This window comes from Falco cherrug, chromosome 4, assembly GCF_023634085.1.
Source record: "Falco cherrug isolate bFalChe1 chromosome 4, bFalChe1.pri, whole genome shotgun sequence".
NCBI lineage: Eukaryota > Metazoa > Chordata > Aves > Falconiformes > Falconidae > Falco > Falco cherrug.
This window is the reverse complement of record NC_073700.1, coordinates 46,354,325-46,371,709: the sequence shown is the minus strand read 5'-3', so window position 1 is coordinate 46,371,709 and position 17,385 is coordinate 46,354,325. Positions and strand designations below refer to the sequence as shown.

The 17,385-nt window shown below is 47.1% G+C and overlaps 2 protein-coding genes across 6 annotated transcripts in view; one reads left to right on the top strand and one right to left on the bottom strand.

Moving 5' to 3' along the window:
• The window catches only part of MICOS13 (mitochondrial contact site and cristae organizing system subunit 13), a 23,052-nt gene extending 16,052 nt beyond the window's left edge, over nt 1-7,000 (bottom strand). For 2 of the 4 annotated variants that reach the window (XM_055708810.1, XM_055708812.1), the window contains exons 1-2: nt 6,854-7,000; nt 5,572-5,728 (exon numbers count right to left, since the gene is read on the bottom strand). In XM_055708810.1, the coding sequence (XP_055564785.1) occupies nt 5,572-5,728; nt 6,854-6,882 (186 nt within the window). In that variant the 5' untranslated portion in view covers nt 6,883-7,000. Of the gene's footprint in view, nt 1-3,432; nt 3,654-4,730; nt 4,783-5,571; nt 5,729-6,853 lie in introns of those variants that run through there. The other 2 variants (XM_055708811.1, XM_055708813.1) reach the window with 2 other exon arrangements.
• Nucleotides 5,735-17,385, top strand: HSD11B1L (hydroxysteroid 11-beta dehydrogenase 1 like). Of its 2 annotated transcripts, none has more exons than XM_005444243.3 (9): nt 5,735-6,350; nt 7,710-7,757; nt 8,425-8,601; nt 9,837-9,967; nt 11,345-11,456; nt 13,641-13,732; nt 14,783-14,876; nt 15,727-15,892; nt 16,193-17,385. In XM_005444243.3, exons 3-9 carry the CDS (start codon nt 8,517-8,519, stop codon nt 16,371-16,373), a joined length of 861 nt encoding a protein of 286 aa, XP_005444300.2. In that variant the 5' UTR covers nt 5,735-6,350; nt 7,710-7,757; nt 8,425-8,516; the 3' UTR covers nt 16,374-17,385. The 2 variants fall into 2 exon arrangements, with proteins under 2 accessions (XP_005444300.2, XP_027668438.2); XM_027812637.2 differs by lacking the exon at nt 5,735-6,350 and adding an exon at nt 7,021-7,211.

Here is a 17,385-nt window from a genome sequence, read left to right as displayed (position 1 = left end):
CCTGTGTGACAGAAACGCTGCCCCTGCTTCCAGCAGCGAGGACAACCTCTGTCCCTAGTTTTGGAAGCATGAGCAGCAGCTCTGGGACAGAGACCCAAGGACACAGAGGTTACAAGCTGTGTAGTGACAACAGCCCATCTGATATACGCACGGATGCTTCCTCCTGTGAAAAGGGAACAGATTCATACTGATGCTACACCACGTCGTAACAGCTTCTGCAACCTCATGCCACAATCCCATTGCCAAGGGTTAAAAACACAGAATAAATCTGTAACTCCACCTTACAAAAGCCCTCCAGTGCTCTTTAGAGATGCCTCGGCTGTGACTGAAAACTAACCTCTGGGAAGTTTTCATCAGCATTAACACTAAAACACGCAAGATCCACAAACTGAAGCATACTGCGGCCTAGCAAAACGTTTCACGCCGATACACTTGGCTCAAGTACTTTCCCTGTACTTGTATAACCCTCTCAGGCAAGCACGTGTGCCAGCCCATCCACCTGTTCCTCTACTAGCACGTTACTACAATGCCACACACTTCCTGCAGACACCAGCTTCCCTCGGCACAGTCTGGTGGCCAAACGTGAAATGTTTCACATCTGCCAGCATGTGGATGAAGACAGACCCAAAGCAAGAATGAGCGACTCCAGTTTAGATCATATCGAGCTGGAAGACGCTCCCAGTTTGAAGGGGAGCATCAGTGAAGGGTTTTGCTTCTCCACCTCAGACCAGCTTCCGAAGTGCCAGTAGGAAGGAGAAACTGAAGCATGGTGGGGGTGCAGATTCACAGCTTGGCTACAGTGCTGCTGCTGCTGAACTGTAGGAGTCTGGCAAACCACCTCCTGGTCTAGTTCCCCTTGCTTCAACTTTGATTCAGGAAAAATCTTATTAGGTATCTAATCACCCAGAGATGTTCCATCAGCAGCGGGTATCTACAGGAGGGCAGCTTCAAATGTCTATGACAAAGTACGCAGCATTTGAAAGGGACCTTCAAGACCTGTAAGGTCCAAGCTAGGTGACCCCTGAACTCCCTCTGGAGTCCAGCCTGCAGAGAACTGACCTTTAGTTTTGGCCTTTTTAGGTTTTTTGTCCTCCAGAACTGTTGGTGGGTTGCACTTGAGAGTCTTTACTTTGCAGCAACCGGTACCATCTTCCTTTTGCAAGAACCCTTCCTAGCAAAGGCGAGAGACAACTGCAGGTAACGTATGAGCCGCTTCCGATTCCTGCCTTTTTGTGTCCTGGACGTAGCTGGAGGGGTTAAAAAGTGACATGCTGTTAGTGCAGATGCAGTTTTATGGCCTGTTCTAGGGAAAGCGAACAGCTCGCAATGCAGAAAACGTCGCAGGAGCCGTGGAAATCACTTCCCAGCTACTTCGTTAATGCCTTGAGGGGGAATGGGTGGCAAGACCGAATGCATGCATCAAAAGGATTTTGGAATGAATTACTGTCGATGTCCTGCTAATGAGCTACTGTGACTTCTAAATCTACCATGCTACATTCTTGTCCTCCATCCCTAGAAACACCACTGCGATAAAACATCTGTTTAGCTTTTACAGCAACCTTCATCCCTGGGATTGCCTCCTGGGATTGCCTACTAGCATTGCCACCGTGAGAACAAAATGTTCGTACCTAACCCATCACGATACGGACATTCATTTTGCTTACGTGAAAAAAAAAAAATCCTCACAAAACTGACAGCAGGAATGAGTTGCCAGGAACCCACTTTCTGCCCAGGCCTTAATTTAACTGTACATTTCACATTTCAACAAAAAAAAAAAAAAAAAAAAAGCAGCATTGACTGCCTGTTCCACAGATATCTACCACCAGCAAATGATTTTCTTGCGGCTAACGGGTTCTTCTCTGTATGTCCCCGATACACAGTTCCATGTTCACGACAGTTCTTGCCAGAGTGAAATTCACCCTGTTTCTTGTGGTGATTTAACAGCTAGTTGTTACTTTCAGCTTCTTCCACAGCTACTTACATTTTGGCAGGGAACCAAGAAGAGCACTGTAATCTTTGTTCCTCCTCCCCTTCAGAGGAGCTATCAGTCTCCTATGGAAGAAGAGATGGAAAGCAAGAGTTCTCTCGCTTTCCAGGAAGCTCCCTTCCCATCTCCCATTTTGTATTGCTTCTTATCAGCAAACAAGGTTTCTGGTTAAAAAATAAAAAACAAACTAATTTCTGGTTTTATTCACGCAAAAACTAGAAGTAAGTCCGGTAGGAAAACAAAGCTTGGAGTCTCTAGGCATAAAAAAAATAATAAGGAAAGGAGAAAAACATCCATCTAGTTACTCAATGGCTAGTTTTGAGTTTAGCTCACGTTCATGTATGCGTTCACAGCTCAGCTGCAGACCAGCACTGTCCCTTTGCAAAGACCTGACAATACACAAAGACACAGTTGCAGTCGATGGGCTCTGTTCCTCAGTCACCTCTGCTCAATTCTTCACGTGGGCACTAGTTTTAAATAAAGTAGGAAAGCCCTCAGCCTCATTCTCCCTTCCATGGGGACCTCCGCTGTGACTGGAGACCCTTCCTGTTCCCATTTTCTCTCTTGCTCAATTGCCCAAAAGCTTTACTCAGAGGTGCCAGGATCTTAAAGGTAATTCCAGCCCCATTTTACAGGCATTTAAAGCAGCCAGCAGACAGAACACTTTTTCAAGCCAAGAGACAAACTGAATCCACTTAATTTTAGCCAACTGCTGGTAAAATCTGAAATCTAAACCCTTGCCTCCAAATAACCTATGCTGTGGAGCTGAGAATTCAGAACCAGGTGTAAATTTGACCGCACTACAGGTCACTGACTATGCATCCGAGGGCGTATTTGGGTCAGCTGGAAAATTTACAGTTAAACAACCACGTGATTTTGCTGCTCAAGCTCAGGTACTAGGTATAACAATGCCCACAGGCCAAATAGCCTGGAAGAGGATGTTGCAAGCTTCCTATGACTTGCTAGACTTTTGTATAAGGCACTTATAAACTCCCCTTCTATTGCACCATGTCACCAACAACAAGTATTGTGACTAGTGTCAGCTACTCCCACTTGTGTGACAAGCCACAGACCACCTGGAGCAGCTTTCACGGCGTAACGTGCTCCCTGTCCAACAGACGCACTCCTTCCTCAGCCAGCTTGAAGACAAGTCCTTTATCTTTGGAATGACATCTTTTACTGTTACCTTAGATATGTTTTTTATATATATTTTTTTTTAACTACCGTTGGCTTGTTTTTAGATGCCATTCACCTTCAAGACTAATTCAACTTCAGAATAATCTGTTTCGTTAGCAAGCTTGGCAGCTTTAGAACAGGGGCTATACCTCAGCGTGTGGCCATCACTTCATTACAACTCATCCACGATCTCTGCTGAAGCCTCTGATCACCGGTAAGACAGATAGCAATTATTCCAGCCTGTGTGCTAAAACCAACCCAAATACAACTGGAAGTTCCAAAGTCTTTTATTGCAGCCCTTGCATGGCTGAGCTGCCCTCGAGAGGGATGGCCTATGCACCATCCCAAAGACAACGCAGGATGGAGAGAATGATGAACCCTGAAGAACGTGTTCATTTGATAAGATCCTTCACATACTTCCAGCCTTCCACAGTGTATTCAGAGGCCCTGGTGGGAGCTACAGACAAGGCAGACATGACTGTCTGCACTCCTGCAAGGAAAGCAGAGAAGAATTATCCCAAGAAGAGCATTATTCAAGCCAAATTTCCTAATGTTATTCTAGCATTGCAGATCTCTCTAAACACAGAGAGAAAAATCTAGCTCCATCTCAGCAGCTTTCAAACACACTGAGGCATGAATGATCCTTGGTTCAAGTACAGCTTTACTGTCTCGGTAGCGTTTGTGACAGAAATTCCAACTTCAGGATCAATTTAAGGGATAAACAATTGCAAAACTGAAACAAAGAATTGACTTAAGTTGCATTTTACTTCTGGCCTTGTCACAGACTCCATGGGTGATGTTGGACCTATCACAGTATTTGTGGACCATGTTTCCCCACAATTACACGAAGACGTTTTGCTACACCATAAAACCCATAAATTAACCCACTAGGTATTTATAGTATGTTTTGGCCTTCAAACAAGATCTCTAAAATTCTAATAATAATGGGAATGCTCATTCCTTCTGAAAATTCAGAAGCTGAATTCAGACATAGTAGCATCTGAAGAGTTTATAAAACTCTTCAATCTTGAACCAATCTTAAGAAAGGTAAACCTTCCTTAAGAATAAGTCCTCATTTAGTTTTATGTTCTAGTTCCCCTGGTCACTACCAGTGCTGATGAACTCACCGGTGCATAAACTCTATCTATTTATTGTGGGGGCCACAGGCCTCCCCAAACACTTCACTGAAACATTCAATCTTAGATTCTAGGGTGGCATAGGCATGCCTGTCTTGGGGCACAGCAGGGCAGCAAGCTTTCTAGGTAAAAGAAACACCAGCTCCTCTGGTTAGAAAAGGCAGACAGGTTGATGGGCACACATCCTCCTTATTTCAGACTTGGAACAACAAGAAATTAAGTCCAAAGTCACTCAGTGTGCTAGTGGTAAAACCTGGAGCAGAATACGCTTCCATAGTCCCACTCCCAATGCTCCTTCCACCAGACTGTAACATCTACTGCCTCCTTGTCCACCATGCAATTTAGGAGGACAGTACCGAAACCAGATTGGTACAAGCTACATCACTCTTGGCCCTTCGCTCCTTTCACTATTTGGTGAGAAGTTATTTTACCTTTATTCCAGGAATCAGAGGGGGAAAAGTCAAATTTTGGAGTGGGTGGGAGCTAGAAAGAGAAAGAGACCAAAAATCAGCGCTTTGAGGGGTTTCACTTATAACAGGATTCATATCACCTTGGAGAAGCCTTTTGACCTCAGATCTTAAAGCTACTTAAGATGCCTACTCTCCATAAATCTCAAAAGGGATCAGAAGTGAAGCTTAAAGTCTGGACTTTGCTCTTTCCCCCAGTATAAAGTCAGGGCAGAAGGTAGCACTTATCATTTGGATGCTCCTAAAAATTACCTCCATAGCTATCTCCTTACAGTTAATCTGTTAGTTTAGAATAGTCTCTAACATGAAAAATGTTTTTCAGACTTTCAGCAAAGGCTTCTCCTGGTCTGAGGATTTTAAAAACTACAAATCGCTTGAAGAGAAGAGCCTCTTCAGGCAATTTAAATTCAACTTGATGAACTGTTAGCAGCTTGAGAAATTGGCAGGAGAATCTTTTCATTAATTTTTTCAAAAACGTCGGAACCTTCAGAAGTAGCTTAGGAATTCATTTCACTACGTAGTGAAATGTCTCCCAGAGCATGCCTGCAATCCCCTCCTTGACCCTGCATGGGCTAGTTACCCCTTCTCCTTTGAAGTAACATCTGTGATCAGTATCTCTCCCCTAAATTTAAAATTTTACCCTCCTTCCATTTCAGCGCTCTCCAAACTATTCTCAATACGAAATCCAGCTTCAACAGCAGAACTCCTGTCAGCATCACTGGAACCAGAATATCACCCCAATGGTTTCTTCTCATTCAGAGAATGCATTTGTTTTGCCGACTGTGTTCATATGCACAGTCCTTACCTCCCAGCCTATGTAACTTGTCCACTCTTGGATAGCTGGAGGCAGCGCTGCTTGAGCCTTTTTGAGGGCTTCAGCACCTTGTGTGCTACTGCCCAGAAGCCCCTGATCATACGCCACATAAACTGCAGCTCCAGCCAGGCCTCCTTTGATGACAAACCTGAAAGAATCAAAAGCAACAACAGTTCAGTCCAGGTTATGACTCTCAGTGCGTCTCTCTCGGTAGGTTGTGCCCATCAAAGGGAGGGTATCAATAAAGCAACGTGAGGGTCACAAATACGCCACTGTCATGTCTTACCCCAGACAAAAAACAGCAGAAAAGTATCTAGCTACCTTCCTTTTCTTCCTAGGCCAAATATTCCCTGTCAGCCCCTTGAAACAACACCCATCCACATTTTATCAGCAGTAGTTTTCAAGAAAAAATGAGAGGGTGTCAAATACCTCAGCGTATGCGCCACTTACTAAATCTGAGAATCACTGGCATATACCTGGGATAAAAGGAACTAAGGATATTGCAATGGGTCAGACATCCATGCTTATTATGCAGTTCTTGCCATCTTGTTAATAAGTAATCTGATTAATCTGACAGACACCAATATCTTGTTAAGCTCCTTAGAGTCTGGTTAACACCTGGCCATGCCTGTTCCTGCACTGCCTGGGCTTTTAAAGTTTCTCAGTAGACTGCACGGTGTGCAAACACTAGTTTTACAACTGTAGTAGCAACCTGCAAAAACAGAAGACAGGAAGATAATATTTGACCTTCATTTACGTTTTCATTATAGGTAAGAGATCTGGGGAGACCGACTTTTTCAAATTCACAGGGTGGGGAACTGTTTCCCCTTGGGAAAAGAAAACAAAACGAAAAAGCTATTGCACACCTTGAGGAAACCCACCCACCCACCCAGACAAGGGCTCGCCCGGGAGCAGCAACCGCCCAGGGCCGCCAGAGGAGCGATCGCGGCCGCAGCCCCCGGCTTGCGGGTACCTCGGGCCCTGGCAGCGCCTCCCTGCCGGCTGCCGCCCCCCGCCCGCAGCCCCCGGCCGGCACCCCCGGCCCGGAGACCCCCGCCTCACTGCACCGATTCGCCCTGGCCCCGAGAAACCGGCCAGGCCCCGGGGGCAGCCGTCGGTCCTGGGCGGGCGAGGCCAAGGACGCGGCGGGGCCGGGCCGGCCGGGGCCTGCGGGAGGCCCGATGGGGCCGGCGCCCCCCGCGGGGGATGGAGGGGGGCGGGCAGGGCGCCGGGCGGGCTCCCCGGGCCGGGCAGCGCGGGCGCGGGGACTCACTTGACGGCGGGCACGAGCCTGGCGGCCATGACTGCGGCGGGGGCAGCGCGCGCCTCCCCGCCCCGCGGGGGCCTTCGGGAACTGGTCACGTGGTCGGACGGCCCCGCCTCCGCGGTTGCCACAGCAACCCCCTCCAGGCGCGCCCCTCGCTGCCCTGCACCGGCCTGTCGCGCTGTGTCGCGACGCGGCGTCCGTACGGCAGCGGGCCCGGGGCTTCGGGCCCGTTGTTCGTGACCAGGCGGCGCCCCGGGCCCCTGCGAGGGAGGTGCCGGCTACCCCGCGCCGCGGCCTGGCCCGAGCGGGGCCTCCCGCCCTGCCGCGGGAAGCTCCTTTGCTTCGGCGCAGCTGTATTCGCTTGGTCCGTTTTGTCTCTCTCTCTTTAATTTTTAATTAATAGAGCTCCCAACCTTTTGCTCGACGGGCTTATGTGAAATTTGGCCGAGGCAAGGCTGCCTCTTGCGTTTGGGAAGCACCGCAGCTCTCCGTGCCAGCATACACCTCTCCGTATTTTTTTCTTGATGCTAATAAAAACCCCAGACAGGTTCAAACCAGAATGTGTTTGCTGTCTTACTTACCTTTAAGCAAATATTACATGGCCTGAATTGCCGATACTCTGGTGACCGGGATCCCTTGTTTGTAGTAGGGGAGTAGAATTAGATGCAATGAATAGAAATAGAAATAAAAATAGTAAACACGTGCTGTGTTGGCAAATCACATTAGGCTTTTAACTTAAACCCCTTGACTTCCAAATCTCCCCGCGGACTTCTCAGCTTCAAAAATATCCACAATACTCTCTCAGAACCTTCCAGCTACTGGAGTTGATACATGTTCCCATTTTCCTTCTTATCTTCTCCAGGCCCCAGTCCTGCGAAGACCCCTGTCAGTGACCATCTCTGTGCCCTGGGTAAGACTGTTGATTTCATTATCTCACTAAGCGTTAGCCATATCCTGATAAGCCATCCCCGCCCCCCCCCCCCCCCCAAAAAAAAAAAAAAAAGGTACTGTTAAACATTTTAGGAGTGAGGAATGAGGAATGAGTGCTGACTCCACAAGTTCCTATGGAATGCTCATTAGGGACAGACATTTTAAAAAGTATTCCCCCAGTCCACTTTGTTTAAGACTGAATGCCAGACTGGTTGTCCTGGGGCAAATGAAAGGCCAAGAAAACTGTAATTGAGCAAGGCAGGAAGACAGACAGTTTCTCGAGCTTTCTCCAGACCTGTTTGCTGTCCTCTTTGGATCCCTTCCTCTTGTATGAGAGCGGGTTTCATTGTCTTCAGGCCTGCAGCTTTCTGTTTTTCATCCTGCCAAGGTTACTTCTCCTGCTTGGCACAGCATTTCTTGGGCAAGTGCAAACCAGTCCCAGGGCTGTGGTGTTCCCTCCCTTCAACAGGGAAGGAGTAACTTCTTTGCAGCTTCTTACCAAAGTGTTGATTGTCCGTGTCCTCGCTATCTTTCATTCTTGACAAAAGTGACCGGCTCCCAGTGGAGAGATTTCTCAGGTGGAGTCTCAGTTCTACACAGCACCTCTCATACACAGGACAGAAGAGGACTTTACATGCCTCTTGCAGGTTGGCTTCCAGGATCAGAGGAAGGATCACGGTATTTTGGCTGGAGTGCTCAGTTTCAAGACTTCGCTTTATTCTTCACAACTTGGAGGGATATGAAGCCAGTCGGGAAAGTGCTTTGTGCTACAGGGATTGTAGCTGGGCTTCTAGCTTTCTTCTGGAAAGACCCTTTTAACGCAGGTAGGTTTACCAGGGCGTTCATTCCAAACTAGAATTTAAGTTGCATAAGAGAAGAGGTTGAATTTCCAAGCTCTGACTGGTGGTCTCATTCCTGCCTATGGTCTTACCAGAGATGGTGCCCCCAAAGCAATGCTTCATTCCCAGCAACAAAGAGAAGCTTGAAACAAAGAGGAGGACAAAATGGTCTAACAGCACTTACAAGGGATCCTGCTGTCTTATGTGGGGAAAAAAATGACATGGACCTTTGCCATTGCCTTTCTTTTTTCTTGTTTTGATTGCAAACTCCTTGGGGTTCAGAACCATGTCTATAGATGTGCAGTGCCTGGCAGAAGAGGGCTGACATGTCTCCAGACTGATGGCAAAGAATAAATGATATGCAGAAGGCAGGAGGCCCAGAGCCTGGTTTATGTTGTACGTTTTTTTATAATGTGAAAACTGACTTCATCCATGAAACGTATTGGTCTGGTAACCCAGGCAAAGGGCACGTGACACAGGTAGCTTGCATAATTTTATCGTTATTCCCTATCAGTGATAGCCTAGGCATAATGTCCTCAACAAACACAGTAATAAAACACACCTCTTGGGCAGTTGGGCCTGGGGATTGTTCCATGGCAACTGAGCCATGCTGGCTGCCCATTTTTATCCATTATCCAACTCCGTGGAAGAATGCTGAGCTGGGGAGGAGGGATGGCAATGGTGAAGCCAGGCTTGGCTGTTCGGTTTCTCACCTACCAGCTGCTGAGTGAAGTGGGTCAGGCTGAGCCTCCTGCTCCATGACAGAAGTATGGACCTGGGGGCTGTCAGGATGGAGGAGGGAACTGTCTGTTGCATGTTAGCGGAGCTAGGCCGACCTGCGTGCTACGTGCTGGAGCTTGTTGAGCTAGCCAAGCTTCACTGTGACCCAGGCCAAACCAGATCAGTGTGGCTGGCAACTTGACGCAAGGTGGCTGATGACAAACTTTTGTTGTAGGCACCTGTCAGAACAGAAAAGTCGCTCATCGTTCGAAGATTAGGTGATTTTTGATTATTTTCAGTCTAGCAAGAATTGGAAGGTATTGTTAATCTCATGGCTTCTTCAGGTTGGTCCTGCCTCTTCTAGTTTTGAAGAAGCATCAGGACTTCTGAGTACCTGCACACACGTTTCTGCTTTAGAGCTCTGTCAATAGTTAAGGGCAGCTCCTCTGCTACTTCCTTCACATTCTTATATATCTTTTCTTCTCTTTCCCATAAATAAGAGAGCTTATCTGGTGCCCGTGTTCTGCTGACTGGAGCCAGTGCTGGGATTGGAGAGCAGATGGCATATCATTATGCCAGATTTGGTGCTGAAATTGTTTTGACTGCTAGGAGGGAAGCTGTGCTGCAGAAGGTAAGAAGCTCCTTGTATCAGGGAAGACATAAGAGATTTGGACTTTTACCAAAAAAGCAACTGCAACAACAAATTAATTGTCAGCATGATAAATTTTCTTTCAGAACTGTTGTTAAGCAAAACCAGCTTAGTTATTTTCGAAATTCTTTCCACTTATGCAGAAAGATGGAACATGCCAGTGATGTGTTTTGAGCCTGATTTGCTGGCAGTGTCCTGTGCCATTCTTCTCTGTAACTGATCTCCTGGATGGACTGCTTTGTGTTGCCACAGACCAGTGCCTGCTGCAATGTGCCAGTTTTTTCTTGCCAGAAGGCAGTAACACTGCATACTGGGAGGTGTAACCCAGAAGGGAGGTTGGCCTGTACAGGAAGATGCATATACACGGCTTGAACTTTTTACTGCCTGAACGTTTACACGAGGAAAGGGTACAAAGCTGTGTCTGTGGAAGTTCAGATTGGATGTTAGGAAAAGATTCTTCACTGAGAGGGTGGTCAGACATTGGAACAGGCTCCCCAAGGAGCAGCGGTCACAGCACCAAGCCTGTCAGAGTTCAAGGAGCATCTGGATGATGCTCTTAGTCATATGGTTTAGTTTTAGGTAGTCCTGCAAGGAGCAGAGAGTGGGACTCAGTGTTCCTTATGGGTTCCTTCCAACATGAGATATTCTGTGATTGTATGAACTACAATTCCTGTGTGATATTTTGCAGCTTTTCAGAATCCAAACAGTTCTGTTTAAAGACTCAAACCTTTTTGTAAGTTAAATAATTATTTACCAGCTTGAATAGATGAGACTCCTTCATTTGTAGTTTATAACATGGGACAATATTTAGAGAAGGTATCTTGTAAACTGCAGGGACAGGTGACTTGCAAGGGAAGTTCCTCACTGTGCAGTGGTGCGAAAGGAGAGCTGGGGACAGTGAGCTTAAAAATAGTTCTTAATGCCTGGAAGGCATTATTTCAGCAAATAGCTAAACTGCGTATCATCGCTGAGCACCTTCACATACTCAACATAGCAAAGGAGCTATGAAAGATGAATACTGCTAGAGCCTTACCAGCTACTTAAGTATCACACTTATTCTGGAAGAGTTCTCCTGAAGAAGACTGTCAGGTCAATCTTGACCCTTTTCCAAGGTAGATTGAATCTGCATCTTGCTGAGAGTTACCTCTATGTAACTGTCTGGTTAAACTGAGTCTGGACGCAAAGTAAGCTCTCTGTGGGCTGAATAGCAGTAGATCTAAAATTAAAGTGTCTCTGTCCAGAATTGCCTGTCACTGACTGTAGTGTGGGGGAAAAAGTGCCTTACAGTGCCCTTATTTCTATTCTTTTCCCCCCAATCCATATTGTTTAATTTTCGTGTGTGTGTGTTCTTTTTTAAAGGTGGTGGAGAAATGCCTGACGCTTGGAGCAAAGAAAGTATTTTATATTCCTGCAGATATGTCTTCCCCTTCAGAGCCTGAAAGGGTGGTTCAGTTTGCTGTCCAAAAGCTGGGTAAGCATCTTGGGCATCTTTTTGGCTTTCAGGTGTATAGACAGTTCTCATTCCAGCAGCAAGCTCCTAGATCTTCTCCAAGATCCTTACCGAGGAGGATGTTTAGGACAGAAGGGTGTGGGGTTTGCAAATACCAGTCTGGATGTGGTCATCTTTTTAGCTGCCTTTCATGGGGAGGGCATGTCTTTTGCTAGAGGAGAAAAGTATACAGGGAGCACTTGCTCACAGCACTTCACTAAAACCACACCACAACGGCTGCAGTACCTCACCTGTCACAGGGTACCACATATACACACATTTGTCGTATGTGAGTGGGGACCCCTGCACACCCCCGACCCTGAACACAGCGCCTTGTGTTGAGACAGGCAGAAACTGGGAGGTCTGAAAGCAGTGACCTGCCTCTGGAGCAAAGCTCAGTCTGAGACTGTATGGAAGGGGAAGGTAGTCCAATTTAAACCAGGACTGATTCACACTACTCCCACTCTCATGCTTTTGCATTCACTCATTCACGCAAGCAACACAATGTTTATGACCCAGTACCCTGGCCAAGCTTACCTGTGGTGGTACAAAGGACAAGGGATGCCCACTGTCGGGTCCTCATCGTGTTTTCCGGGTTCTTGATTGGCAACCATGTGCTGCTTTTTGATTATTGTTGTGGTTTAAGCCTAGCTGGTAATTAAGTAGCATGCAGCCGCTCACTCAATCCCCCCCTCACCCACAGGGATGGGGAGGAGAGTTGGAAAGGATTGTAAAACTTGAGGGTTGAGATAAGAACAATGTAATAATTGAAATAGAATAAAAATGAAAGAACAATAATAACAATGTAACAGTTATAATTAAAAGGGAGAGGGACAGAATAAAATCCAGAGGGAAGGGAAGAAAGAAACATGTGGTGCACAATGTGATTGCTCACCACCCACTGACCGATGCCCAGCTAGTCCGCAGGCAACAATCTGCCTGTCCCACCAACCCCCCAGGTAGATACACCAGGCATGACATCCCATGGTATGGAATACCTCTTCGTCTAGTTGGGATCAGCTGGCCTGGCTGTGTCCCTTCCCAATTCCTTGTGTCCCTCCAGCCTTTTCACTAGCGAGGCCTGAGAAACTGAAAAGTCCTTGGCTTAGTGTAAACATTACTTGTCACAGCACTCCCCAAACTAGCCAGCTACAACAAGGTCTTTTACCATCTCATACCAACACACTCTTCATGCCAGTCCCTCTGCTGCCTTCTCCTAGTCTCTCCTCACCCAGGGCACACATGCTCACTCTCTCTTCTCTTTGATTCTTCCTACCCTCTCTTCCTTGGCTGCCTAACCTCTTAACAGAACCAGCCACAGCTGCACCTTATCTACATCAGCCAACCCACCGCCCCTGAAGCCAGCCCACAGTTGTATATTTATCAATGCTAATTAACTCAGCTTCATTCCTCTACAATTACTTAGCAGCAACTAAAAACATCAGTGCGTTATAAACATTGTTCTCGCCTCAAAGCCAAGACATAGCACCGTACTAGCTCCCAAGAAGGTAATGAACTCCATCCCAGCTGAAACCAGGACAATTATCTTTTGTGCCCTGTAGGAGTTGAGTGATTATGATGCTTTGCCTCTCTATCTTGTCTCATTTGGGTCAGACTGTCATTAGGCAGCATTTTCTGTTATATTCACTACCCTTTTGTCCATTTTTTTTGAGTGTCTCAATTACTTCATTATGCTCTTGGTTTTACTGATGTGGGTGTCTTAAGAAATTGTGTGTAAATATGCTGTGGTCTGGATGACCTGCCAGTCCAGGGGCTATCAATTAATAACTTTTCTTTTAAATCTTCTGCTGTTTCTGCTGATACATTCCCATACTAATTGTAATTTTTCTGTTACAAATTTGTATACTTATAACTTTGAAAATAGTTTACCACCAGAAGTATGTTCCAAGTCTGCATTACCCTGAAACATCGTTTCAGAGAGCTGCTGTCAAAGAAGAACATCTTTCCTTCCAATTCTACCCTCGGGAAGAAGGCAAAGCTGCTCCCAGGTGGACACATTTTGTGTATCTTCATGGATAAGTGCTTTCTAGCTGCCTGAGGGAACAGCTGGTTCGTTCAGCCCTCCTGCTGGCATTTCTGCTGGGTTCCTTGGTTCCTGGGCCGGGGATGGCCCCTTGTTTCACTGCTTTTTCTCCTGTCCCGCAGGGGGACTGGATTACCTGGTATTGAACCACATTGGCATGACCCGTTTCCAAATGTGGGCTGGAGATGTGGAATACACCCGCTGGCTCATGCAGGTGAGGTTTCCCAGCAGGAAGAGCTCAGCTGGGATGGGGTGAGTCTGGCTTCTCCTGGGACAGCTTTGGGAAGCTCAGAGGCACGTTCAAGTCTATGTCAATGGGTAAGAACAAATGTTTTACTTCACTGGTGTTCCAAGCCAAACGGTTTGGAAGCTTTGTTGCTAGACAGGTGTTTTGCTCAGTTGTGTATGTGCGCAGAGGAATGTCTGGGAAGAACTTCACTTCTTCCTTCTGTCCTTGTTATCTCCCCTTAAAGCAGGACTGTTAGGGATTGATGGATAGCTAGGGGCAGCTCTGCAAGGTATGTCTAGCTTATGAGGGCCAACAGGTGGGGAGCAAGCACTTCCTACGAGTCTATAGCAAGTGCACGTGTCATTGCAGAACACAATAAGGCTGTTTGAAATGGTGTTTGCTGTTTGAGTCTGCTCTCAGATTCAGAGTTTTCTTATAGAATCACTTTGGTACCAGATTTTGGAACCATGAAGAGCTGTTTTCTTGATTCAGTCTTCTTAGGTCAGGTGAGTCATATTCATTCTGTTTCATGTTGGAAGGAGCCTCTTTGCTGGAGAGAAGGGAACTTGGGATCACAGGTAAGAGATTTCTTACAAGTTAGAGAGCAGTCAAGCTCAGAAGAGATGCTGAATATTATGCTTTGTCATCGTCTGAGCTCAGTCAAGAGAAACTCAAAAGGAGAGCAAATTGAGACGCTACTGGTGTCCTTGTTGCTGGATAGGGATTGCAGAGTCAAGAATAGCATATAGAGAAATCAGGGACAGCTAACTGTTTCTTCTCAAGAAATCTGTATGTTAAAGCCCAGGAATAACCTTGGCTCTGACTTTTCTCCATTGCTTTTTCTGGAATCTGAAAGACTCATGGATGCAATGTTTGTCCCCATCTTCATAGAGATGATTCTTTTCACTTGATGCTTGAAAACGCAAATTCAAGCCACGCTCCTTTCTATGTGACCACTGTATTGGCTTTTTTGCCTCATGCTGGCCTTCCCTCCAAACCTTCTTGCTTCTTCCGTGTCTACTTTTATCATTCCAGGTGAATTTCTTCAGTTACGCAGCACTTGCAACAGCAGCTCTTCCCACCCTGGAGAAAAATGAAGGCTCTCTGGTGGTAGTTTCTTCCCTCACAGGTTAGTGTCTTAGACTGGTGTAAGTGCTGGCCTTGTGAAAACAAGGATTCCCAGCACATCGTGTTTCTCTGTGTCCTTCGACCCTTCAACACGTTTTCAAGCTGTGCCTTTTACAGTAGCAAGCAGGATGGTGCTGGCTGGCCTTCTTGTTTTCTGGAAGAGCTTTCTGTGTTGCAGCATTTTGCATTCCCTTGGAACTTTGTTCATCATGTGGCCAGATCTGCTGCTTTGGCTCCTGTCCCTCACAGCCAGGCCCATCTCTCCTGCATTTCTGACACAGCATTAAGACCATCCTGCCACTTCAAGGCCCTCTGGCTTTGGCCAGCCTGAATTAGCAGGCTGCTGAGTAGCTACACCTACTCTACAGGGTGGAAAGGCAGGAGAAAGTCTTCGGTGTGTGCTCAAGGGAGCTGCATCACTATATACAAGTTTATAGAGTATGGCTTATCCCTGCCTTGTGACATCAGGTGCTTTGGTGCCAGCAAAATGTCATGGCCAGATGCACCAGCATGTGACCCTATCCATGTGTTTGCATGTGATGGGGGAGGGGAGCTGCGGGTAGAGCAGCACACTGGGCTTTTTAGCCCAGCATATGACCTGGTTACTGTGTAAGTTAAAAGAAATTTCCTTCCCTTATCCACGTACGTGGTGGCTGTTGTGCTGGAGTGTGCTCACATGAAGCGGCATAATTTTCTAAGTGTGTGTGACTAGAAATAGAGGGAAACTCACCTGAACAGAACATGGGTTGATGCGACGTGGCAAAGCCTCTGTCTTCGCTGAGGTTTCCTCTCCATGGCACCATCCTCCTTACAGCCACTTTCCTGGTGTTTTCCATTCTCTCCCTTTCCAGGGAAAATACCCACTCCCTTCACCACTTCTTATTCTGCCACCAAGTTTGCACTGGACGGATTCTTCAGCTCACTGCGTCACGAACTCATCATGCAGAAGAGAAACATCTCTATCACACTGTGCATCCTGGGCCTGATTGATACTGATACAGCATTAGAGAATACCAGGTGTGTATTTGGAGGATGACGTAGGAGTCTGGGAGGGAGTGTGTCTGCAGGAACATGTCTCTTCTTGAAAGCATGCAAAAATGCACCATAACTATGTTTAAGATAGCGTGTGCATCTGTTTGGGTGTGCAAGAAAACTAATGGGAAGAGTGTGTCACCTTGGGAACATCATGGGGGTTGTGTACGTCCACCCAAGCATGGAAGAGGAGCATGCAGAACTCTGTAGGCAGGCAGTCTGCACAGTTAAAAACACACCAAGGGTTGGCTGGCTTTGAGTGATCCTCTGACTGTTTCCTTCCAGGGGCAAAGTGCACCTGACTGCTTCTCCTGCTCCTGAAGCTGCACTCGCCATCATCCGGGGGGGTGCTATGCGGGTACAGGAGGTTTTCTACCCATGGTGGCTGCAGCACGTGTGCTACCTCTGGGTTTTGTTCCCCAATAACCAGATTTTACAGAGTTACTATAACTACAGCAGTCCTTGAGGGATGCCCAGTCTCCTCTCCCATCCTGCATCCTTTGTTATCACCCTCGTCCCACTCAAGCAGTGGTGTCGTGCCTGAGCAGGGCAGCAGTGGTGGCCAAGTAACCTTAGCTCTTTTCAGAAGACTGTTCTTGGTCTCCCTCTCATCCCGCTTCAGCCGCAGTTCTGATCTTTTTGCCCGTCCATCAGAGACCTTTCCCACGGTCCCCTCTGCCTTAGCCCTCCACCCATCTTCCCTCCTTCAGCCTCACCGACCTGCTTGCACTGCCTCCAGTGTTCTCCCAGCTCCAGCTTTAACCTCGGTCTGTATGGGATGTCCTGGAATATCTGTACATTCCTGGGACACCCTGCTCCACTGCTTCATTGTTTTGTAGGCTATGTGATCCTTCTTGCTTCCTATGAGTAGAATTTTAATCTCCGTTTTAATTAAAACTATTTTTTTTAATGTGTTGGTGTTACTTGTCAATGCTTCCTCTGTGAAGGAAGGCTGGTGACCTGACCTCTGTGAGCACAGGCCTGTTGGTGCATGTTTGCTGACTGCACAGGACCCGTTAAATCAGCTCTTCCTTGCTGTAAATGCCAAGACGGGTTGATAATTCCTGCACTGAGCAAGAGAAAGAATGTGGAGGGAATTCTTCCCTGACACCTTGTATTGGGTCTGGCTGAGCCCCCAGGGCTGTCTCTCCAACCTCCCCCCCATCACCAGGAGGCTGGGGTGGACAAGATCTTGGGAGGGGACATAGTCAGGACAGGTGACCCAAAGTGACCAACAGGGTATTCCACACCACGTGGCATCTGCTCAGATATAAAAGCTAAGAGGAAGGAGGAGGAAGCGGGGATGTTCCGTATTTACCATGTTTGTCTTTTGGAGTAACCACTCTGCGCTGCGGCCCTGCTTCCTGGGAAGTGGCCAGACATCGCCTGCCGATGGGAAGTAGAGAACATCTTTTGTTTTCCTTCACTTCCACATGTACAACTTTTGCTATTGCTTCATTAAAGTGCCTTTATCTTGA